The sequence below is a fragment of the Poeciliopsis prolifica genome, unplaced genomic scaffold (assembly GCF_027474105.1).
Source record: "Poeciliopsis prolifica strain line A6 unplaced genomic scaffold, Auburn_PproV2 SCAFFOLD001, whole genome shotgun sequence".
Lineage (NCBI taxonomy): Eukaryota > Metazoa > Chordata > Actinopteri > Cyprinodontiformes > Poeciliidae > Poeciliopsis > Poeciliopsis prolifica.
The window spans coordinates 23,765,652-23,788,847 of record NW_026562376.1 but is presented as its reverse complement, the minus strand read 5'-3'; the positions used below and the strand labels follow the sequence as shown (position 1 = coordinate 23,788,847).

Here is a 23,196-nt window from a genome sequence, read left to right as displayed (position 1 = left end):
TTTACTCTGAAATGTTTTTTTGTACATTTGTATTCAAAACCCTTTCATTCTGGTAAACCCAAATAAATCCATGGAAACAAAGCGCCTTCAGAAGTCCAGTTCTGTGAAGGAAAACATAAATGAACAAACAACTTCATGAACAACAGTAGACAAGTCAAATATAGTTTTGGAGAAATTTAAACTGGTTCAGTTTTAAACACTGCCGTGTAGCTGTCACCAAAATCCAGCAGGAGTTGAAACAAACTGCTTTCCTGGCTTCTCCATTCACCTCTGCGCCCCCTGGTGCCTGAAATGAAGTCCGACAATGTTATCGGTATCAGAATGTTTTTGTTTTTGGCCTCTTGTTTGCTCTGTTTATGCATCAGGTAGGAGAAGACTTGAGGCAGGACATGCTGGCTCTTCAGATGATTCGTATTATGGACCGCATCTGGCTGCAGGAGGGGCTGGACCTCCGCATTGTCAACTTCAAATGCATCTCCACTGGCCGGGATAAAGGTGACGCGCGTCAGATTTCAACCAAAGCGCTCACACTTTTAGAGAAAACCCTAAACATCGCGAATCTTTGAGTTCAACAGCAGCTTTTTCAGCCCCTGTAAGCATCTCTCTTAATTTGTTTGCACCGTTTTTTAAAAAGATATCCTGTTTTCTTTGTTTTGTGATGTTTTTTTAAGGTATGGTGGAGCTGGTGCCTTTCTCTGACACTCTCAGAAAGATTCAGGTAGAATATGGCGTTACTGGATCATTCAAGGACAAACCTCTGGCTGAGTGGCTGCGCAAGTACAACCCTGCTGAGGATGAATATGAGAAGGTGCGCACACAAAATGCTGGCAATAACTTTAGTAAGATTAAAGAAACTCCTTCTTAAACTTAAACCAATTCACTTATTCATCCATTTATGGAAAGGAATCCTCCAACGTTAGAGCCTTTTCCCTTTGTTAAAAAGTAGAAAGTGTAAAACTAAACTAATGATTATTTTACAGTTTGTTCTGATTATTAATCAGATATAAAAATGGCACATTCTGCAGGGTTCATTTTGCCACTTCTTTTGTGTAATATCAGAGATTTATCCAATAAATGTAAAAAAACAATTAAATTCCCTTTTTAAACAAGAAAATAATTTTTTATTGCCCAACATGCAATAAGCATTGAATCATTAGTTTACCATCAATATGTAAAAAGCTCAGTCCTTTCTACTTGATTTAACATTAATACAGGGTCTGAGTATAAGATTTATCTTTTACAGAGAAGTTGTGGGAAGAACATATTTAAAGACAAAAAAAGTTGTTTTTTATGCTAAATGTAAAATGTGTGTATTTTAGTACAGTTTGGTCTAATTATTGCTCTGTTTTTTTGTTTTTTTTTAATAATTGGACTTTTTGAGTCTGAATACCTAATTAACAATTAGTTGATTTACTAAATTAGTCGTCGATTAATCCATTAATCACGATTAATCCGATTAGTCATTTTGGCAAATTAAACTTTAAAGCCATAATGTAGTTCCACTGTCTGAGTTTATGTATTTCTCTCTTCCTTCTCTCTGTTGAATAAAGTAATTTAGCCTATTTGTTTTTTTGTGAAAAAGCCATAGTTAAAACTTTTTAACCATGATATTCAACTTGTTTTTTTTTTTTTTTTACTTTGCAGGCATCTGAGAACTTTATCTACTCCTGCGCCGGTTGCTGCGTTGCGACCTACGTCCTCGGCATCTGTGATCGGCACAACGACAACATCATGCTGCGCTCCACCGGTCACATGTTTCACATAGACTTTGGCAAGTTCCTGGGCCACGCCCAGATGTTTGGCAGCTTTAAAAGGTAATTATCAGATAAGTCGCTGTAAATTGTTGCTGTTGCCTGTCAGATAAAACGGGCTTTGGCTCGCTATCTGTGATTGAGGGATTTAGATTTTTTCTGTAAAGGGTGGAACAGGATGTTGATGGCTGCTGTGGTTTTGGATTTATTGCTGTGTTATCAGAGAGGATAAAAGGTCATGTACCAGCTGATTTCACCCAAACGGTTTGCGTTTTCGCTCCATGTGGTGGTGAGGACAAAGGTAGCCAAATGTGTCATCTTTGTTTTTCCAAGAACATCCATAAAATTTGAATGGAAATCCCAAACGATCACATGGAATATGAATTTGTTCAGTTTCAATCTAGTTTTCTGTTTTTAAAAAGGAAAGATGACAATTCATACAAATCTAGATCACCTTTTGGTAACTTTTTATCATTTAAGGCACATTTAAATACTAATAATATAATTTACTACTTTATTTCAAATTATTATTACCATCTCTGATAAATATGCAGCTATACCCCAGCACTCATAGCAGCTACGTTTCTGGTTTTTACGTTTGAAATGTAGCAGAAGCTGCTGTTGCATGATTAATAGATGTTTCAGGCATGACCTGCTTCTTAGCTGCAACATCCACACGCTTGGCATTTTCACATGTTTTTTATGTGTCCTCTTTTTATGGTCTTAAAAAAAAAATCCTGGTCAGCATTTATGATTTAGTGTTTAGACAAAAACAACTTTCCCTACTTTCTCTTATTTTTCAGAAATGTAGATAAAGAGAGATGCAAAGTATGGCACAGACATCCAATAAAATATATATATATATTTTAAGATCTTACAAATCAAATTGAAATTGTGGAAAATTCACAAACATATGGAGGATGTACATATCAAACCTTTTTACAGACCTGCTTGAAATAAATAAATTGATCTGATTCATCAGGTATAGGCTACTTCTACCCATTTTAATGCCTCCCTTCCTTCTGTCTCATCAGGGACCGAGCCCCATTTGTTTTGACCTCCGACATGGCGTACGTCATCAACGGAGGGGAGCGTCCCACCAGTCGCTTCCAGCTGTTCGTAGACCTGTGCTGCCAAGCCTACAACCTCATCCGCAAAAACTCCGGACTTTTCCTCCATCTGTTGTCCTTGGTGAGGCATCGTGAAAGCAGCTATGGCTAAACTACTGGGGCGTTTTATAGCTAAAAATATTAGCTAGGGCTAATATCTTTAGCTAAAGTTGGGAAAGAAGCATAATTGAATCCTTAAACTTACGTTAAAATAAGTTTAAGTGTTCAACTATGCTACTGGTAAGAATATACTCGGTAAGAAATCGTTCAGTAGTTTAAAACATAAATACATAAAAAACCCTGCGTGCTACACATTTGGTATCTCTCTACATGAGTTGTGTTTGTTGCAGATGATGTCATCGGGGCTGCCGGTTCTGACGGGCTCACAGGACCTGAAGTACGTGTTTGATGCCCTGCAGCCTCACAACACCGATGCTGAGGCCACCATCTTCTTTACGAGGTAGTCACGGTAACCTGCTCTCAGGTTCAGAAAGAACCTTAAAATAAAATAAATACTTTCATGTGTAAAATGCTCATACTTTGAGGTAGTATTCTGTGGAAAGTCAAAAATAATTATTTCTATAATGTCACACGCCACCAGGTGGCACAACAGAGTTACAAGAGAGACTGATAAGCCGGTCACAACATCAACAATTAATAAAAAAAAATTGCTTGATAAGTTAAAATGAGCTATGAGTTAATATTTCTTAGAGGACAATTTTCATAGATTTGTTTCATTTTTGATTTTGGTTGTGTGGCTTTTATTTCTGCTATATTCATTGTTTTATTTTGGATATTTGGAATGTCTTCCAGTTCCAGTTTTAAGTGTTGGTCTTTGAGAAGACGAACTTGCATTATGTCATTATCAGTACATTAGCTTGTACTATTTTACAAATATTAATGTAAGTAAATCCTCGTGGCCCGCCAGGCTTATAACACACAGCGCCAGAGACTGAATAGCATCTGTTTCAACAGAAAACTTTCCACACATATTGGTCTAAAACTAGATCTTTTGAACAAAATATAGATTAGAAGTGTTAATTTTAGTCATTTTAAAAGCTTTTGTTGTCAGTTTTCACCTCAGTCTTTAGTCTCCTTGCTTTCCTTCACCTCCTCTCCTCCACACCGCAGACTGATCGAGTCCAGCCTGGGAAGCATAGCCACCAAATTCAACTTCTTCATCCACAACCTCGCCCAGTTACGATTCTCCGGTCTTCCTGCCAACGACGAGCCCATCCTGTCCTTCTCGCCCAAGACGTACACCATGAAGCAGGACGGATGCATCGTCCACGCCACCATCTTCTCCTTCCAGAAGAGATACAACCCAGACAAGCACTACGTGAGGCCCAAGCGACGCGCTCGATGCCGACTCTGCTCCGTGTCGTATGGTTACTGTCTTAAAGCTGCTGTGTGTTTCCGTCCTGTCTGGGCAGACCTACGTGGTGAGGATTATGAGGGAAGGCCAAAACGAGGCTCAGTTTGTCTTCCGCACGTTCGACGAGTTTCAGGAGCTCCACAACAAACTGACCATTGTGTTCCCGCTCTGGAAGCTGCCGGGGTAACATTTCACTTTCAGTGTCTCCACACGTTCATTCATGAAAAAATTCCTTCTGTGACGTTGGATTTGATCTAATTCGGTTTGATGGGCAGTCCTACTGTTTTCTATGTCTTCACATAGAAAATAAACCATGACATGTAAAAACATTTCTCCTTTCAATCCTTTAAAAAACATCAGTAAATATAGACACTCTTCTGAAAGTAAGCCATTTTGGTCCTCTAATAAGAAAATGTACAAAATGTTACAGCTCTTAGTTATAGTTTTTTGTTTTGTTTCTTTAAAGGAGGCAAAATAAGAAGATTGTTTGTCACGTGAAACAATCTTGATTAGTTTCTCACAGACTGAAAAACTGTGATGACGTTTTAAGTCAGATGATCGGTTAGAGTAGAGTATTAGTTTACGCCATTTAACCATAATTCTGGCTCCAAACTTTTCTTTTTCTAAACTGACTTATATAATTTCTCATGAAGAATTTCTTATCATAAGAGTTTGGAGTCATCGTTGTCTTGATGTATTTCAATTGACCATGTTGAGAGGGAAATGAAACCTGATGGTGTTATCAGATTTTGTTCTAACCCATAGAAAGCTCTGTGAATTCTGTTCAAAAAACTTTTCAACGAGGCATTACAGGGCAGTGGTACATGCAGCGAAAAAGCACAAGGCTGCTGCTATGAGCCACAAACACTAAAATGTCGTCGTTGCTGTACTTGACTATAAAACAGCCAAATCTTCCAACCATCCCATAAATATAGATTTTGGTCTTAAATTTAATTTAAGGTGGCATTAAAAACACCTTAAAAAGTCTTAAATTTGACTTGCCAAAACTTGTTTATACCAACTCCCACCTTAAAGAGGCCTTCCTTCCAAATGGAAGGAAGGCCTCTTTAAGGTGGCCTTCCTTCTAGCAAAATTCTAGCAAAATCTAGCAAAATTAACCATCAGAATTTGATGTATTTATTTATTTTTTGTTATATTCTGTAGTTTTCCAAACAAGATGGTTCTTGGTCGCACCCACATTAAGGAGGTGGCAGCCAAGAGGAAGCTGGAGCTCAACAGTTACGTCCACAACCTGATGAGGAGCTCCACAGAAGTGGCTCAGGTGCTGACATGAACAGCCTCACTTTCAGTCCCCTTCTCTATCAAGATTTAAACTTTCTGAATGACCCGTTTCCTTTTTTCAAATATAGTGTGACCTGATCTACACTTTCTTCCATCCAATTGCTCGGGATGAGAAAACGGAGGGCTTAGACACCACACCCAATCCACCTGGTAAGAACCTGTTTTCCTCCCACACATGTCTGGAATTCCACAGACGTTTTCGCCCAGTTTCACTTTCCATACGACGCTTTGTTCTTCATTAGTCTGTCTACTTTATAAAACAATGACCTTCCAAGCGTTTTTTTTTTTTCTTTCCTGCTGCATTTGGTGTGTGAAAATCCCAATGTTGAGGTGTCAGCAGTAATGTTTCTGAGTTTGATGTGTGGTGTTTAACCATCTCAGAGCCTCTGCTGAGTCCAACCTCTGGTCGGGTGGAAGGAGAAGTGAAGCTTTCCATCTCGTACAGAAACAACACTCTGTTCATCATGGTCATGCACATCCGAGACCTGGTAAACACAAACTTTGAAAAACACACGCTGAGAGCCCTTTTATCCCGTTGTATATGTCTGTTTTTTATGTAGGTGAGGTGTGAACTTACCTGCATTTGGCTGCATAGATGTAGTAATTATTTATTATGACTATGGTTGTGACGACAGTTGCAAGATAGACATAAAAAAATGCTAGGTGGCTTTTTCTGCAAAAAGCGTGATAAATAGCTAGTTAGCTAAATATAATGCAAAAAGAGTAAATCTGTTTTTCAGTATGTCTTACATTTCATTCACAATGGTTTTTAAATGGTCGTAAAAAGTCTTAAATTTGAGTTTATGCAGCCTGCAGAAAAACCCTGTTAACATCCCCCCACTAAGAAAACTTTTATCAATGTGACTGTATGTAAACATCTGACCTGAACTATGTTGTCCTCCCTACTTCTTGTAGGTTTCTGAAGACGGAACGGATCCAAACCCGTATGTAAAAACCTACCTGCTTCCTGATCCTCACAAGACTTCAAAACGCAAGACGAAGATCTCCAGGAAAACCAGGAACCCCACCTTCAACGAGATGGTGAGGAAACGCACCGCAGTAGCTGCATTTCCATTACAAATGTGCACAAAACTTTTTCAATATTCCGCTAATGTCAAAAAAAACAGACATTTGTAATATCGCAGTGTTTCCACTAAATAAGAAATCAAAATTAATAATGAATAAGCTTATTAAGGACAAAAATTGCTAAAAATCTGATATGAGATATATTTATAATTCAGACATGGCTGTTGTGCTCATCTGTCAACCATCAGCAAAGACGCTTGCGTCTTATTCAGGCGTTGGCGCGACAAGCCTCTTTATCTTCTCGTCAGCAATTTTACAGATTCATCACACTGGAATGACAGACTTTTTTGTGAAGAGTCAGAACTCTGCTTCTGCTCATTTTCTGGAAGAAAAAAACAATCATCCTCCCAACTACTTCCTGTCGTCTTCTTCGGTGTTTCTGCCAGTAGTAACATTCGGCTAGGTTTTTGAGCTGGAATGAGGTGGCTGGTTTTCCAGCCATTTCGAAATAGATGTATTTCACTAAATGCCTGATGTGAAAAAAACTAAAACTGTTTCCGTTCCAGTTTAGTGAAATACATTTATTTCGATATGGCTGGAAAACCAACCACCTCAAAAAAATTTGAAGTTGTTTTGCTGTTTCCATTAAGTCAATGTATTTTTCATCATTTCAATTTGCGCTGTCCTACAGTCAATGGAAACGCAGCTACTGACACTTTAAAGAGGCAGCACTGTGCAAAATCTACTTTCCTTTTTGTGTTTGTTTTAGCTTTACATCATGCTGTAGTATAATAGTCATCAAAAACATACCAGAAGCGTCACCTTGATGTTCTCATACATGTTTGAGAACTCTTTTAATCTCCATGGCAACCATTCAGATGAACAAAACGCCAGGGTGGACCTAGCTCCGCCTTCGAGGAGAAAGCTCCTCCTCTGGCCTTTTGGATGTTCTCTGTTCTCACCTCTGCTCGTCTCCTCTCCCCAGTTGGTGTACAGCAACTACAGCAAGGAAACCCTCAGCCTGCGGGAGCTGCAGCTGAGCGTGCTCAGTGCCGAGTCGCTGCGCGAGAACTACTTCCTGGGCGGCATCACGCTCAGGCTCAAAGACTTTGACCTCAGCAAAGAGACGGTCAAGTGGTACAAACTGACCGCCGTTCCGTACTTCTGACCCCGCCCCCTGGCTGACTCTGAGTCTGCCCCTTCGGACGACGACGGACTCATTCGGATCATATGGGACAGGCTGCAGACGGAGGTTTTACTTGAAGCCATTTCAGCTCCTTATGTCCAAAAAGAAAATACAAACTCCAGAACATCAAGAAACGGATTCATCTTTTCTTTTAGGTGCGAGATTATCAAATATAAAATAAAGTTGGGAAAGAAACATTTTATAAGCTGAATCAAAGTGAGGGTTTTGTAGTTCTTATGAGATTTAAACACCATTTTATGTCTGGGATTGCTCCACAGGTTGTTCCATATGATATGAATGTGTCGTCTTTCCCCAAAGGGGCAACAGAAGTGAATAACTTACAAACGGGAGCCTCGTTTCTTCTATTTTTCACTCTTCCCACTGGCTGAGAAACTAATCAAGATTGTTTCACGTGACGAACAATCTTCTTATTTTGCCTCCTTTAAAGAAACAAAACAAAAAACTATAACTAAGAGCTGTAACATTTTGTACATTTTCTTATTAGAGGACCAAAATGGCTTACTTTCAGAAGAGTATCTATATATACTGATGTTTTTTAAAGGATTGAAAGGAGAAATGTTTTTACATGTCATGGTTTATTTTCTATGAGAAGACATAGAAAACAGTAGGACTGTCCATCAAACCGAATTAGATCAAATCCAACGTCACAGAAGGAATTTTTTCATTTCCCCCAAAATGTGCCAAAACTAACAAATCATCAAAAATAAACCACTTACCATAGGGACTGGAAACGGTGCCTTTGTTTTTAACTCATGATTTAGCCTTATTATTACTAAATATAATTTTCTAAATGATGTGGAGTGTTCTTATGAGAGGGAAAAATATCTTGCAAAGCCGAACTCGTCTGGTGGAAGGTCAGAGCCGTCAGAATTGTTGTAACAGCTTTTTTTTTTAAATTTTCCCACTGAATTTACACTTTGTTTCATGGTTTCTCGTCTTTCACACAGCACACCTTCAGAGAGGTCCATGTATAAGCTTTGAGGCACATTAAATTTTTTTCAATAGAGTTATGGCAAGAAAAATGGAAAACTAAAACTCGGAGCGGAGTCCATCCTGGAATCTGGAAGTGACCTGTTGAAAGCTGAACCGCATCCTCTCCAAGTGCCTACAGCGGTCTAATGATCTCACCGACCAGAACAGCCAGGCAGAAAAACTACCCACAAAGTTAAGAAGCAAGGTTTTTTTGTTTTTTTTCTTCTTAAATGGGAAAATATTATCAATCCTGATCAACAACTTGGATGTAAAACATCTTCACTCGAAGGGAATGTTATCCTGTACAAGCTCATAAACTACCCTCCTCTCTGTGTAACTATGAATCTAAAGTTGTGTTCATATTTAATAAAAAGATAAAGATTTTTCTCTTTTCCGCAGTAGTTTTTACGGGATCTAATATGAACTTCCTGGTTCTGCTCTTTTTAGCAACCGTTCAGAAAAATCAACGAGAGTGTGTGTTAACATGGCCAGTTATTTATTTCTTAATTGGTGACCTCTAGCCTAAACGGATCGGTGTGTACTGTAATCTCTTTCATAAAGCAAATTAAATGTTTTTTAACAAACGCGGCGTGCTCCTTCCTGTCTGTGTTACGTTTTAACGTTGCGGTATAAATCGGCTTACCTGTGCTTTTGTATTCATTTTTGGTCAATGAACATCTTTCTGAGGCCCATCTGTGCCGATGGACCAGGTGTCCCAGAGTTACCCAGAACACCTTTTCACATCCAGAATTCTACTTCATGGCTGATGTGTTGAGATGTTATTCAAAGTTTTTGCCATAATGTTTTCTCTTGGTGATTTAATACGTTTTGTAAAGTCCACCAGTTCCTCCTGCAGCAAAAATCATGTGGTGTCTCTGGTTTGCAAGTTTCCCACTTATTGCCGCTCAAAATGTAACAATGGTAATTATGGCCAAACATTTAAAGAGGCAGCACTATGTAAAATGTACTTTTTTTTTTTTAGCTTTACATCATGTTATAATATTGCAGTCATGGGAAAATATTATCAATCCTGATCAACAACTTATATGTAAAACATCTTCACTCGAAGGGAATGTTATATGTCTTCATGCATGTTTGAGAAATCCTTTTCATCTCCACGGCAACCATTCATCAGTTCAAAACGCCTGGGTGGACCTAGCTCCGCCTTCGAGGATGAAGCTTCCCCTCACAGCTACAGTTTCCAAGTTTCTGCCCAACACAGCAGTCCTCAACCCGTGATTCCACCTCTCAGCTCCTTCAGACTAGCCAGCAGCAATTTGCAAACATCTTGTGGAGCGTCTGCTGATCTCATTACAGGGGCTACGTCTCAGTGAAATGCTGGTTAAAAACGTTAATGGGTTAATAGTGGAGCCATGTTGTGTTGACTTTTTTAAAAAGCAGATTTTAAAGGGACAGCGACACAATTTCAAAGCATTAAATTAGGAAGTAAGATTTGATATTTCTAGCATTTTTGTAACAGGCTAAAAGAACCAAGTAAAATGTATAAATATAGATATTAGCAGGGGTCTAAAAAATGTTGAGTGAATAATTGCATTGAAATTTCACAACAGGACAGGAAGTGAATGTACCAGTAACATTTATTTAGATCCATTTCAGTTGGTAGAAGACAATATATCAACTCTTGCAAACATTTTATTATTTTAAAACCAAAAAATAGAAATAAAATGGTTGTTCTCTAGAAATGTTTGAAATAGGAAATATTTATGAAAAATTGTGGAAAAAAATTAACATTTCAAATATATATTTGCAGCTTTAAAGTTTCATTTAGCTGGACTGAAGGCAAAAATGGCTCTTTGTATCACAAAGACTCCTGATGCACACATAAGAAGAAATGGCTTTAGTAAGTTGTTTAAACGTGTAGTCATCTTACTTTGACTAGAAGCCTTTTCAGTTAAACTACACTGTAAAACACAATTGTATGGACATGTATCCAACAGGACGAAAATTACTTTTCTTTTATAACTGATCTATAGATAGAACCGCTTTAAAACTTAATCTGGTAAAAAAAAAAAAAATTATGCTAATGATCAAAAAAGCAGAGCCACTTTTTATGAGAGCGCCGACAGGAAACCGGGCCGTCTCACGTCACTACGCCACTTCCGACGCAGGCGCAAAATCGTTTCTTCTGTCGCGTGTGCGGCCTCTCTTCCTCTACCGCCATCATGGGTCGCATGCACGCTCCCGGGTGAGCTCTTTTATTAACGTTAAAACTTATATTTAAACGGCGGCAGGTTGAGTTTTGTCTCACGACGACGCTGATAAACATGTAAATGTCAAGTATGGTTTAAAAAATGTAACTTTACATCGTCGCAAAAACTAGTAAAAAGCAGCATAGACGGACCTTCGGATGCTTGTCTATTTTCAGCTAGCTTACGTTAGCAACATTAGCGGCACAGTTGCGGCTCAGATGAGTGTTACTTTATAATAACATCTTACAGGTTAGATATTTTCAACCGAAGAAATCCTCAAAGCTCATGCACATTTAAGTTATTGAAACCAAAGTTTCTAAATGCATGTTTTGGTCTCAGTTTGTATCGTTAGCAGATGTTTGAAGCTAGCATTAGCCGCGTTTTCGCTTCCACGAGCTCAATAATAGCTTTTTACCGTGTTATTTAATATATTCACTCTTGTATTGACTTCCTTCAGTGTTTTCCCCCCAAATTGTTGATTAAATTATTTCTTTTCCCGTTTTCAGAAAGGGCTTGTCCCAGTCAGCTCTGCCTTACAGGCGCAGTGTTCCCACTGTAAGTACGCCTTATATTTCTACTGGATCTGTTCTGGTGGTCCGATGTTCTGGTTAGTAACGCAGATGTTGTTCTCTTAGTGGCTTAAGCTCACATCTGATGATGTAAAAGAGCAGATCTTCAAGCTGGCCAAAAAGGGTCTGACTCCTTCTCAGATTGGTAAGTCATAAAATGTTAAAAGTGCTGAAACTGGTTAGACTGGTGATTGTTTTAGAGAGCCTCAGAATTCCAGTAATATTCCACATTATTTATTTCTTCAATTTTCTTTGCTTCCAGACATTTCGGATTATATTGAGGTCTTGAATTATCTTGCAGCATATTAATCTATTTATTAGTTTTTTGATTTAAATATTTAAATACCACCAAAATGGTGAATTGACATTTCCTTCTTTATCCACAGTTTGTATTCCAATCCTCTGTTGTTGTTTTTTATTTATTTATTTATTTAATTTTAAATAAATAAATAAAAAGTGCAAGGTTCTCCACGCAGGGTGTTTGCTAGGTAACACCCACCTTGGTAGGTTGCACAACATTACCCGTCCCAGAATGCTGTGCTTTTCTTGATCAGAGTTCAGTAAAATTATTGAATATTCTATCAGCCGTATTATCGATTGACATTGATCATTTGTCTATTACAAAATATATTATTGGTTTATTGTCCACCTCTATGCCACCCCGTTACCAACTGCTATACAGACTTTAGGACACTTGGGAATGAATTCAATAAAATGTTATACTTGGTTGTGTTTCTACATGGCTTAGTTAATTTTGTTAACCTGGAGTCTTCATCTTTTTTTTTTTTGTGCCTCTGTGCAGACTAAAACAGGAATGACCACAAATGTTTAGCTGGGAGTGAAATAAAATTTAATCTCAATCCACAAGATAAAGATTTGGTTATTATGAATTTTAGGTTTACAATATAATTTTTCATTTTTTGCATTCGGATCCTTGTAGAATCTGATTCTTACACTGAGTGAGCCTGTTATGATCAATGTTCAGACTGTGATCCCGACGAAACTCGAGAAACTTGACCATAAATCAGTATATCTAGATCAGGGGTGCTCAAGTCCAGTCCTCGAGAGCTACCGTCCTGCAACTTTTAGTTGCAGCCTTACTCCAGTAGACCAGGCTCAGCTATGAACACGAGCCATTCATTTGATTCAGGTGTGTTGGAGCAGGGATGCATCTGATAGTTTCAGGATGGTAGCTCTTGAGGACTGGACTTGAGCACCCCTGATCTAGATAATCTCAAATAAATACCACATTTAACACAGCAAAATATTGACACAATTTGTCATTGATGCTCTGTTGAGAGGTTAGAATTAGTTTGAAAATTTTTTTAATAGTTGAGGTGAGCTGTTCTCATAATATGTAGGTGGAGAAAACTATATAGCACTCAAAACTGTTGATTGCATCATAAATATTGCAATGACTTGTCCTGAGTAGATTGTAGCTTTTAGACTTCCTGTGGTTCATAAAAAGAGGAGCTTAATGAGATGCCTGACTAGAAACTTTTTGTTTTTCTAGGAAAATTACATTTCTGCTTCAAATCATTGAGCATCTGGTTTGACACTTGACAATTAAGTTTTTATATAGAACTATTTGGAGTTTATGATATCTTATATTTTTATGAACAGGTTTAATGAAAGGTTTCAGGAAAATTCTGGTAAATTGTAGCTGATTTCTTAGTATTTTATGATTTACCTTTTTTTGTCTACTCAAATTATTTAACTACATCTTTTTATGAAAGTAATTGAAAGCCAAGTGTTGCAAAACATTTCTCTTGATCTCTGAAGGCATTTTAAAATTGCTACTTGCTCAGATATAAAGTTGTTAATGATCTAGAAATTCTGTCACTCATTGTTTTTGTAACGTCACCTTCATAAAATAATGGCTAATATTTTTTTTGCCAAAAGATGACTCAGGCCAAAAAAAGCCAGGCAAAAAAAAGATTTTGGCCATTATTTCAGGAATGTGATGACAATCCAGCCTTTCATTTTTGCTTCACTCAGTTTCATTGTGTTGGGAGTTTCTGGCTTTCCAGTCATCTTTGCTTTTCATTTCCCTGCTCAGGTGTGATCCTGAGGGATTCCCATGGTGTTGCCCAGGTGCGTTTTGTCACCGGCAACAAGATCTTGAGGATCCTCAAGTCCAAGGGTCTGGCCCCTGACCTGCCTGAGGATCTGTACCATCTCATCAAGAAAGCTGTGGCGGTCAGGAAGCACTTGGAGAGAAACAGAAAGGTTCAAATTTAGGATATTAAACAATATTGAAGCTTGTTTTTGTGTTTGAAGGTTTCTGCTATAATTAACATTCATTGTGACGTTTGCAGGATAAGGATGCCAAGTTCCGCTTGATTCTCATTGAGAGCAGGATCCACAGGCTGGCCCGTTATTACAAGACCAAGAGAGTACTGGCCCCCAACTGGAAGTAGTATGTATTCCCTGTTTACTGAAACATTCCTTATTCCTACTTTAGTTGGAGAGTTGACTCTATATTTGAGAACATTTGGTCAAATTAACTTGAACATTTTAAGTCTCCCATCTGGCAAGAAAACTTGACCGTCTTTTATTTGCAGTGCATTAGATGCTCAGAGTTAATGCACGATTCATTGTCCTGCTCTTCACTGTTAAGAGTTGTGATATTTCTGTTGTGCTAGAAAAAGCTGGAGGTAAATTAGCAGAATGGCTACTTGGTGCTGTCTCTGCCAGTCCCCTTCACACATTTAAGTTCATGTTGGTGGTCTTTATAGCTGAGGGACTAATCCGAGGGTCTGCAGCCAGTGGTTCCAAGGCTACGTCTGGCTCAAGCTAGCTTGCTACGCACCATTCTTTTTTATTAACTAGCTATAGTCAATAAATATGGCATGGACTTGCTCTATAAATGACTTTTTTTTAAGCAATAAAAGTTTTAGTTTACAAAGAACATGTCAATGGTATTTTAGAACGAGCAATATCCTGTTTGCCAGGATATTGCCAGATAAGCAGGCAGGATATTTCACTGATAAAAAATGAGTTGTCCTGCAATATTAATAAATTATTGGAAACTTTTGCATTTGTTTACATTAATAAACATTATGCTTTTTAGATGCAAAATTGGACTATCTGATGCAACTGTGGTATAAAATTTATGAAAATTGTTTTATTCGAGAGGAATACTGGTATTTGAGGTGCTGAACTTGAAGCCAAAGGCTATTATTTGTAGTAATCATTTATTTGAAAAGGTTTCTCAGTCTTGACCTAAACTAATAAACAGGCATTGCTGTTTTTATAGACATGCAGCAAAATATGTCAATCTTGTGTAATGTTATGTTATCTAACATTACTGTACGTGTTAACATGTGAATATAAGTTTTTAAGTGGTGTGAATCTTTGTCATCTTTTTCTCTCTCTCTACAGTGAGTCCTCTACAGCTTCTGCTCTGGTGGCATAAACTCAATCCATTTTGAATAAATAAAACAATTTAAATTCATTATATGTGATTGTCTTTTTTTGTGTTGCTTAAATATCCCCCTTAAGCCCACAATAAAGGTTCAGTATTAGTGTGTGGTTGTTTTCGGTTTATAGCAGTGTTGGCTCCAAGTCATGTTTTTTGCCTTAGCTGAAATGAAACGGCTTCTCGAGATGAGAATTTTGTTTTTGAATCGTGTGAAAGTCTTGCCTTTTCTTTACGTCATCTTGTTTTTAACCTACATAAATATCAGGGGCTACTCGGAGGACTTTCCTGGTTACCGTGGAAATTACGGGCACTTTCGATGAGTCATACGTGACGTAGACACAAGCTGCGTTCCGAGCTTGATTGACCGTTGGGCTGTCCAATCCGCTGCCAGACGCGACGACGTCACCGCGTGTATTTAAAGTCTTCTGTCGCAACAACTAGACACTCACTCCTACTACGACGAAGACAAAACACCTCGAGAAACATGGCGTACCTTTTGGAGCGAATTTGACGACGGAGCGCAAAAATGGCAAAAACCAGCCAGAGAATGAAGCGACAACACTCGAACACATATCCGGCACATACGCGGAGTCTGTTGGTTTTGGACGAGGAATACCAGAATACGTGAGGACATTGTCAGTGACGGTGGCCGTAATCCGAGAAGAAAGGAAGCGGGGGAGAAAATGGCTCCTACAGTCGCGAGCGGCTCAGAGCGGACGGCCATGGAGAGGTTCGGCGGCGGAGGGATGGCGCTTCTTCCCTGGACTAAACAGATGCTCACCGTGCTGTGGGAGCAGCTTCGGTTGCTGGTCCAGGTCATCTATTACACTTTTCTGTCAGGTAAGAACAAGACAGTGTGACAGACAGACGCTTTTTTCCCTTTCTTTGCTTCATTTGACACATTTTCTCAAATTTAGTGGCAAGGAAATGTTTTTGACACTTGAGTAAACCGAAGGTTGTTTTCTTTTGTCTGAATTATGCAAGAAATATTCTTTCACGTTTGTGTAAGAGTTTTTTTTTTCCTTTGATACATTTTTCCCACCTTTAGTGAATTTAATATGAAAGAAAAAATATTTTTGACACTCGAATTAATTTCAGATTACCTCCCTTCTTTTACTTCTTAATACTGAAAAATGTGCAACACACATTCAGTCTTGTGGTGTATGGATTTTTATCATTAGGAAGAATAAAGTAACTTTAATACAGTTTAGGTCCATATTCAAGAAGGCACTTTTAGTGGCATGTGAGCTAATGCGGATCTACTGTTCAGCTGTTGATTCTTATAAACTGGTAGATTTCTCTGCTGAAAGTCAACATACCAGAAAACAGTCAAAAAAACAAAACCCAGAACAAGTAGTGTTGTGTAATTTCCATAATGCAATTAGAATCCACATAGAGAGAGCAATGTAATAATGAGTCATGCCTGGAAATAGCTGTGATGGCAACATGTCCACTATTAAAAAGTGACGGGATCAGCTCCCACATAACCAAATTCTTTCTCCTGGATTTATTTAGATAACTCCTATTTTTCTCCTCTTCTCCAGTTTTCCAGATGTTCAGGTTTGAGGTCCACGTCAGAATCACAGACGAAACCGGAGAGCGCATCCAGCACATGGGCACGGCGTCCAACGCTCCCGAGTCCTTCCTGTTCTCGTCCTTGTTCGACGGCGACAACGGCGTCATGGTCGGCGGCTCCAACCCCCTCTCCAACTTCTGTGCCGACGTCGGCGACCCGTTCTCCAGCCTGCGCGCCGACGACCTGTGCTGCGGCCTGGTCGACGACTTTGTGTCCAGGACGGGCGGCGCTGACGACAGCCTCCTGCTCGGACACCAGTCCACCTGGAAAATGGGCTTCCCCGGCGACTGGAACATCTTCGTGTCCAGCGACGGCTGCAGCTCCACCGACGCCTGCCTCAGAAGTCGCGACAAAGCTTTCAAATCCAAAGAGCGAGCGTCCAAGCAGGAGGCTTCAGAGGAGGACAGAAGCTCTCAGTGGAGCAGCGAGGAAGAGCCCAACATCGTGGAGTTCGAGAGCGAAGAGAGCAAGGAGCTTTGGGAGTCTCTGTCGAGATCCAGCGATCCGTACAATCCCTTCTTTTTCTCCGCCTGCATCTCGACCAACTCCGACATGGGGAGAAGTAAACCCGACGTCAAAACCTGCGGCGACGCAGACCCGAAGGCCAGCGAGGAGACGACGGGGCCGCCGCGGCTGAACGCGTGGGTGTGTCGCTCTGACAGCGAGAGCAGCTGGAGCAGCTGGGCCGGCTCCGAGTGCTCCAGCCCCGACGTCGACAAGGAGGAAAGCGACAAGCTCTGGGAGTTCTTCAGCACTCCAGAAGACCCGTACAACCCCTTATACTTCACCGCCAGCACAACCAGCAGCCACTCTCTCAAGACCAAACCCCCCTCAGCGTGTAAACAAGCCTCACTCCCCGCACCGCCTCCCAAAACCGAGACGGAGAGGCAAAGTTGTCGTCCTCCATCAGAGGACGACGACAACGAAGAGCTGATCTGGGAATCTCTTGGCCAAAAGGACGACCCCTATCACCCGCTGAACTTCAAGGCTTGCCTCCTGAGCGCCTCGCCGTCGCTCAAACCCATCCATCCAAATCCGTCCGCAAAGACCAAGAAGCCCATAAAAGCATCCAAACCTGTTCTGCCGGACAGAAAGTTAAAGCAGCACCGCCATCAGGACAAAAGGCTGGTGCCGTGGAAGAGGCCCGAGCCGACGCCTCGGTCACCTGCAGAGGGAAAAACGGAAAACAAGGCCGGCACCAGGCAAAAGAAGGTTCATAGACTTTATTACTTCAATTAAGATTTAAGAAAGATGGGGAAAGAAACACCCTTTATGACCCCTCAAAGATTTTTACAATGTAACGCTCATGTGACATATTATCATACTGAGTGTAAGTTTAACTGGACAGAGGGAGTGTCTGCTCTTAGTGGCTGAGAGGAAGAGATAAGAGTTCTTTCCTGTTTCAGTGACACATGCTCAGCCGCTGTGGGCTCTGCTGAGCTGTTTGTTTTGGTCGATTAGCAACGCCTCCGGTCGTCATGACTAGTCCTGGTCACGTGACTCCAGCGAGTCAGGAGAATTTGACTGCGGCGCTGGCTGGCGAGGTCGAGTTTCAGTGGTGCTGCAAAATATGCAGAGCTACTCAAAGTCAAAATACTTACAGTTTGTAATGTTTCTATTTTGAGAGAGAACCCTCTGACTCTCTTTATTTGCTTCTGAGGACCAGAACAAAAACCAGAAGAAAAATGGCAATTTTTCTTTTAACTGTCGAGCACCATTTAGAGTGATCGACACTAAATTGAGGGAAAATTGCCCCGTCTCTAGATTAGTGCGACTTGAAAAAACTGCATTTTATTCAATGAAGTTCTCCAACTAAAAGAAGTCTAAAAATAAAATGTTCTCCGCTCTTTTTCTTTCCAGGTGCAATTTTCTCCTCTCGTCCAAGTCCACGTCATGCGGACCTGGCCCTTCGCCCGCCAGGCGTCCCGTAAGGGTCACTGGGAGGAACTGGCGAGAGACCGGGACCGCTTCCGGAGGCGGATCGCGGACACGGAGCGCGCCGTGGGCCACTGCCTCAGCCAGCCTCACAGGGAGAAGATGCGGGCGTACCTGGACAGTGCCTTGAATCAGACAGAGGGGTCCTGAATGTTTCATTTCTTCTGTGGATGAAAAAAAATAAATGTGATTGGTTGCAATGCAACAGTGATTTTTTTTTTTTTTGTTTTTTATGTCAGTTAGAAAATTTGATGTTAGGCCATTTTAAATGTTCGGTGTCAAGTTGAACAACTTTGTACCTCGAGGGTTTTTTTATACATTGTGTAACTGTTGCACTGACTGACACTTTCTCATGTTAACCTCAACATTAATGTGTGGAATGTTTGTTTTTTTTGTATGCCTTATATACTGACCTAGTAATGTAACCAACGAACGCTCCGTGGAGCTTTTTGTCCTTTATTTTTTACCATCGGCTTAAAGAGTTTCTACTTGTCTTTTCTATGCGTGCAGAAACCTCGGCAGTGACTCTTGAGGTTTAAGTAGGGAGCCATGATGTCATCAGAAAGCGGAGCTTTGCGTTACAAAGTGTTTTGAGAACAACTACACATGTCAGCATGATGGAAACATCAACTTCTGGTGCAGTTTGTGTTGTGCTGTTGATATATTTATTGCGTTGATACTTATGCTTTTGTCTTGTTTTTTATGTGCTTTCATAGTTTGGGGCTGCCTTTTGACGAGACTCAGAACACTTTGATCAATGTGACGCACTCGGCTTGTCATGGTAGCATCATGTAGGTTGAAGTTTGTTGGTAGCAAATTGATTGTAGCTACACTGTTCAGTCAATAAAATTTGTCACGGTACGATTCACCTTGCCTTTTCTTAATCGTCCTGATTAAAAAGGTTGGCAAAGTCTGACGGTGAACAATTAATAACGTGGTTGTGTAAGGAGATCTAATGCAGAGGTTAAGTTAAAAATTTTTTAAAAAGTCAGCTTGGTCTTTCTTATTTGGAAGCAATTTTATAATGGTAACATCAACAAAGACACAGCGGGACGGATCATCCGGGAAATGGACAGGGACAGTCTTGACTAAAACTAACTGGATCCCAGACAAATTCTGGGGTTTATTATTTATCTCTGTTTATTTCCAAGCTCAAATGAGCAACTTCACGTTAAAAAAATGATCCCAAAGCCGCTTATAATAATCAGACTTGGCGACAAACTCCAAATAATTCCTGCTTTTCCATCAACAAAATGCACATCTCCCTCCATTGTTTCCATTCCTGTCGCTGCTGTCATATAGAAACAGCGATTACTCCCCAAGACACGTAAAAGTTACGTTTTTGCAGATGAGAATAAACCAAACTGATAGTTGTTGGTCACTTAGTTTGCTGAATGTAGCTGAAAGACGGCATCAACTTTACAAGACCGACTAGTGGTCTCTCCGGTGTTCACACCATGACCGGCGGGAGAATCTGGTTTTCATGTGAAACAACGACAACAAAAAGATTTAGAGTCTTTTTGGAGGGTGACTCTATGACGACAGCTGAGAGAAATGAACACCTCCACACCTCCTGCAGCCCGACAGGCTCACTGAAACATAAACGTATCTTTTTAATTGCATTATCATTGAAAAATCTGTCTAATTTGACCAAATCTTTGCTCACATTATGAAATAAGATCTTTGATGTTTCCTTAAAACAAAGAAAAATGTCAGAACACACTTTTTTCCCCCACCTGCCTTCACAGCACAAGGTTCCTTCATCACTTCCTTTTCCTCCTTTCTCTCTTTATTTCTCACAGATGCACACACACACACACACACACACACACACACACACACACACACACACACACACACACACACACACACACACACACACACACACACACACACACATGCTGCAGTTCAGAAGCTTCTCGTTTTCCCACCGGCCCTGATGAGCCTCTGTGCATACAAACTGCTGTAAGGCTGTCATCAGACAAGTGTTGAAAACACAAGTCTGATGAAATGATGCTCCTGAGGGATGAAATCAGTCAGCGTGTCTCAGCACCGCCCCGCCCACCACCTCCGACAGGTGAGCAATCAGCCGTCAGCTGTGACAGCTCAGCAACATGTCCTCTGACATCCTCCCTTCACGCTCAGCGTCAAACCATCACACACTGGAAACAGAAACACTCTTCTTACCGTAACTGGAAGCAGAGAGCAAGTCATTGAAACTCAGCTCTGAACAGATAAAGCCACTCATCGCTGACTGGGGGCGGCCATGTTTTAAGCATAATTGTTGACTCTTTAAGAAGCAGTTTTCCTCCATGAAATTAAAAACAATAATAGTCCCCACTGGATCCATCTCTGAAAATGCTAAACTTTCAGCCAGCCTGACTAGAAAGAATGTTCAAAAGATATACATAATAAAAAAAGCTCTCAGGCGAGTCTCTCTGGACTCTAGATTTTTTTTTTCTCCAACAATGTGACGATGGTCATTGTCCTACAGGACCCACAGGTCACTGTGAACCTTCACCCCGGAACTGCTTCTGCCGTTTCCTGTTCCGTTTTCGCCACTTTCTTCTGTACTGTTGGGCGTCCATGTTAGTCTTGACAATAAAGGCCGACTGGTTCGTTCACAGAGCCATCGATCGATCTCGGCGAAGATCACTCGCCTTTGAACTCGATTGATGATTCAACTGAACAGAACCGACGAAATGTTTGAGTGGAAGCCGGCGAATAAATACAAACACAACCACTTTGTCACATGCATGTTGAAATATCACTTCTGTCCAAAACTAGTGATTGACGTTGGCCTCCGATCATTTTAAACACGACTTGGTCTGGACTTTGATTCTTCTTACATTCGCATTTGCAAAAACTAATACTTTTGCAAGCCACTGTGAATAAAATGTAATGTCCAGTTTCGATCCAATGCAACCAGACGGCTGTGGCAGGCGATTTCACCTTTGACCCCACATTGACCAGATGAGTACAACCACCTACCCCCGCATGATCCTTCAATAAAGCCCTTTGCTCTCTTCCTTTTCTCAAACCCACCCTGCTTTACATCTCTGTCTGCGTCTTCCTCCTCATCAGCATCATAAACCGGGTGGCCCAGGCGACCCCTGTCTCTAGGCAACCGGCTGGAGCAGCGAGGCGTTGAAAGGATTGCAGGTGATTGCAGCAGCGGTAGACTCAGCAACAGCAGGGGGAGTGGGTTTTCACTAACACACACACACACACACACACACACACAACACACACACACACACACACACACACACACACACACACACACACACACACACACACCTACACACAACTCCACACACACGCGGTTGCCTCCGCGAAGCCGCCTGCCAGAAAAAGGGTGTCTCTCGGGTCACAATTAAGTGATGATGCAACCTACAAGCAGCTATTGTGTCTGACAGCAGCTCATACAGGCAGACTACAGGACTGCCAGTGTTCTTCCTGGGAAGCCAAGAGCATCTCTCTCCTGACACTTTGTCAGAGCCTGGGGCGCCAAATCCATCCCATCGATCCGCAGTTTGTGTTGTTCTGTTTCTTCTCTATGAACACAGAGCATCAGAATTACCGGAAGCTTGCATAGCCAGACCCTCCGTGGGGCCCAGTAGCATTTCTGGAGCTCTAGCTGCCTTCATTTGATCATTAATCGACAGGATGGTGGGCCGTTGATCGTCACGGCATGGTGCGTCAATGGCCGAGGCCTCCATGCAGGGGTCATCCGCTCGAGCCCTGAGCGCGTGACCTCGAAGATTTTCTTTTTATATTGTTCTGAAACCCCCCCCCCCCCACAATTCTTACTCATTCCTGCTAAGATAAACAGAATGATGTCATCAGTCATCAGCACATCTGTGGTGACACTTCCTACTTCCAACATACTCAGTGCTTCGTGTGTCTGACTCACACAGTGTTGATTTAAAAGAGGGCTCAGTGGCTGTAAAGCCCTCATTGAGCCACTGGGGGGCGCACAGCAGCCTGGCTGAGACGTGATGGTAAACACTGATTTAATCATCGCACTGAGACCAAAGTTCAGCTTTGAAAAACAAAGCAGATGGTTTTTTTTTTTTTTTTTTTTTATCTCGGTCGTGTTCTCAGGTTTCCTCAGCCGCGCAAGTTACAGATTTAGAGCTCTTTGCTTATTCTTTGGTCAACATGGAAACGTGCGACTCTACTGCCTCCCTGTGGCCAGTTTTACAACAACGTCTTCGACCCTCAGTGACGAAACAAAAAACAGGAAACTGTCTGGGGAACAGATTCATTTTTGAAACTAGAATATAACTAACACACCATTAAGTCCACGGTTATTCTCCAAAAGTTTCACACAGTTAATGAAGAAGAAAAGTCCAAACCAAACCAGACGACACGATGAATCTCAGGATTTATCTCATGGTATGAAATATATATTTAAAAACAAAACAAAACAAACAAACAAACAAAAAACAAAAACAAAAAAAAAAAAAAAAAACAGTGACAAGCTTGAAGACGTGAGAGATGACAACATAACCAAATCATGATGAAACCTTTGAAGACCGACAGATAAACAAATAGTCTCTCCAGTCTCCACTAGAGGGAGACAGAGTCGAGCAGAAAAGGGTTTTTATGTCTAAAAGGCTTTTTAATGACAAAATCCAGCACGTGTGAAATATTCTACAAGCACGTTGTGGTTTTTAAACACCACAAGCCTCGTTTACCGACGGTTTGTTGATTTTTTTCCACATCCACGGTCTC

At 40.8% G+C, this 23,196-nt stretch overlaps 3 protein-coding genes and 1 non-coding gene across 6 annotated transcripts in view; all 4 read left to right on the top strand.

Annotated features, from left to right (window-relative positions):
• Positions 1–9,126, top strand: part of pik3c2a (phosphatidylinositol-4-phosphate 3-kinase, catalytic subunit type 2 alpha) — a 45,158-nt gene extending 36,032 nt beyond the window's left edge. For all 3 annotated transcript variants that reach the window (XM_055029449.1, XM_055029442.1, XM_055029458.1), the window contains 12 exons: positions 366–495; positions 672–808; positions 1,645–1,814; positions 2,786–2,942; positions 3,211–3,320; positions 3,992–4,199; positions 4,294–4,418; positions 5,400–5,517; positions 5,606–5,687; positions 5,919–6,025; positions 6,453–6,578; positions 7,549–9,126. In XM_055029449.1, coding sequence (XP_054885424.1) covers positions 366–495; positions 672–808; positions 1,645–1,814; positions 2,786–2,942; positions 3,211–3,320; positions 3,992–4,199; positions 4,294–4,418; positions 5,400–5,517; positions 5,606–5,687; positions 5,919–6,025; positions 6,453–6,578; positions 7,549–7,731 — 1,653 coding nt within the window. In that variant the 3' untranslated portion in view covers positions 7,732–9,126. The remainder of the gene's footprint in view (positions 1–365; positions 496–671; positions 809–1,644; positions 1,815–2,785; positions 2,943–3,210; positions 3,321–3,991; positions 4,200–4,293; positions 4,419–5,399; positions 5,518–5,605; positions 5,688–5,918; positions 6,026–6,452; positions 6,579–7,548) is intronic.
• A 1,742-nt stretch (positions 9,127–10,868) lies between these two features.
• On the top strand, positions 10,869–14,978 carry rps13 (ribosomal protein S13). Its single transcript, XM_055035963.1, has 6 exons — positions 10,869–10,948; positions 11,459–11,507; positions 11,588–11,666; positions 13,581–13,750; positions 13,840–13,940; positions 14,906–14,978. Exons 1-6 carry the CDS (start codon positions 10,926–10,928, stop codon positions 14,937–14,939), a joined length of 456 nt encoding a protein of 151 aa, XP_054891938.1. The 5' UTR covers positions 10,869–10,925; the 3' UTR covers positions 14,940–14,978.
• On the top strand, positions 14,107–14,234 carry LOC129368147 (small nucleolar RNA SNORA19). Its single transcript, XR_008606792.1, has one exon. It is a non-coding gene; the product is annotated as a small nucleolar RNA SNORA19 (small nucleolar RNA).
• Positions 14,979–15,313: 335 nt separating the features above from the next.
• On the top strand, positions 15,314–19,324 carry ppp1r15b (protein phosphatase 1, regulatory subunit 15B). Its single transcript, XM_055035950.1, has 3 exons — positions 15,314–15,785; positions 16,490–17,733; positions 18,382–19,324. Exons 1-3 carry the CDS (start codon positions 15,629–15,631, stop codon positions 18,604–18,606), a joined length of 1,626 nt encoding a protein of 541 aa, XP_054891925.1. The 5' UTR covers positions 15,314–15,628; the 3' UTR covers positions 18,607–19,324.
• The last annotated feature ends 3,872 nt before the right edge of the window (positions 19,325–23,196 follow it).

Coding starts and splice junctions, on each gene's coding strand:
- ppp1r15b (XM_055035950.1), top strand. CDS start 15,629: ATGGCTCCTACAGTCGCGAGCGGCTCAGAGCGGACGGCCATGGAGAGG. Junction 15,786..16,489: donor CTATTACACTTTTCTGTCAG/GTAAGAACAAGA, acceptor CCTCTTCTCCAG/TTTTCCAGATGTTCAGGTTT. Junction 17,734..18,381: donor CCGGCACCAGGCAAAAGAAG/GTTCATAGACTT, acceptor TTTTCTTTCCAG/GTGCAATTTTCTCCTCTCGT.
- rps13 (XM_055035963.1), top strand. CDS start 10,926: ATGGGTCGCATGCACGCTCCCGG. Junction 13,751..13,839: donor ACTTGGAGAGAAACAGAAAG/GTTCAAATTTAG, acceptor TGACGTTTGCAG/GATAAGGATGCCAAGTTCCG. Junction 13,941..14,905: donor CTGGCCCCCAACTGGAAGTA/GTATGTATTCCC, acceptor CTCTCTCTACAG/TGAGTCCTCTACAGCTTCTG.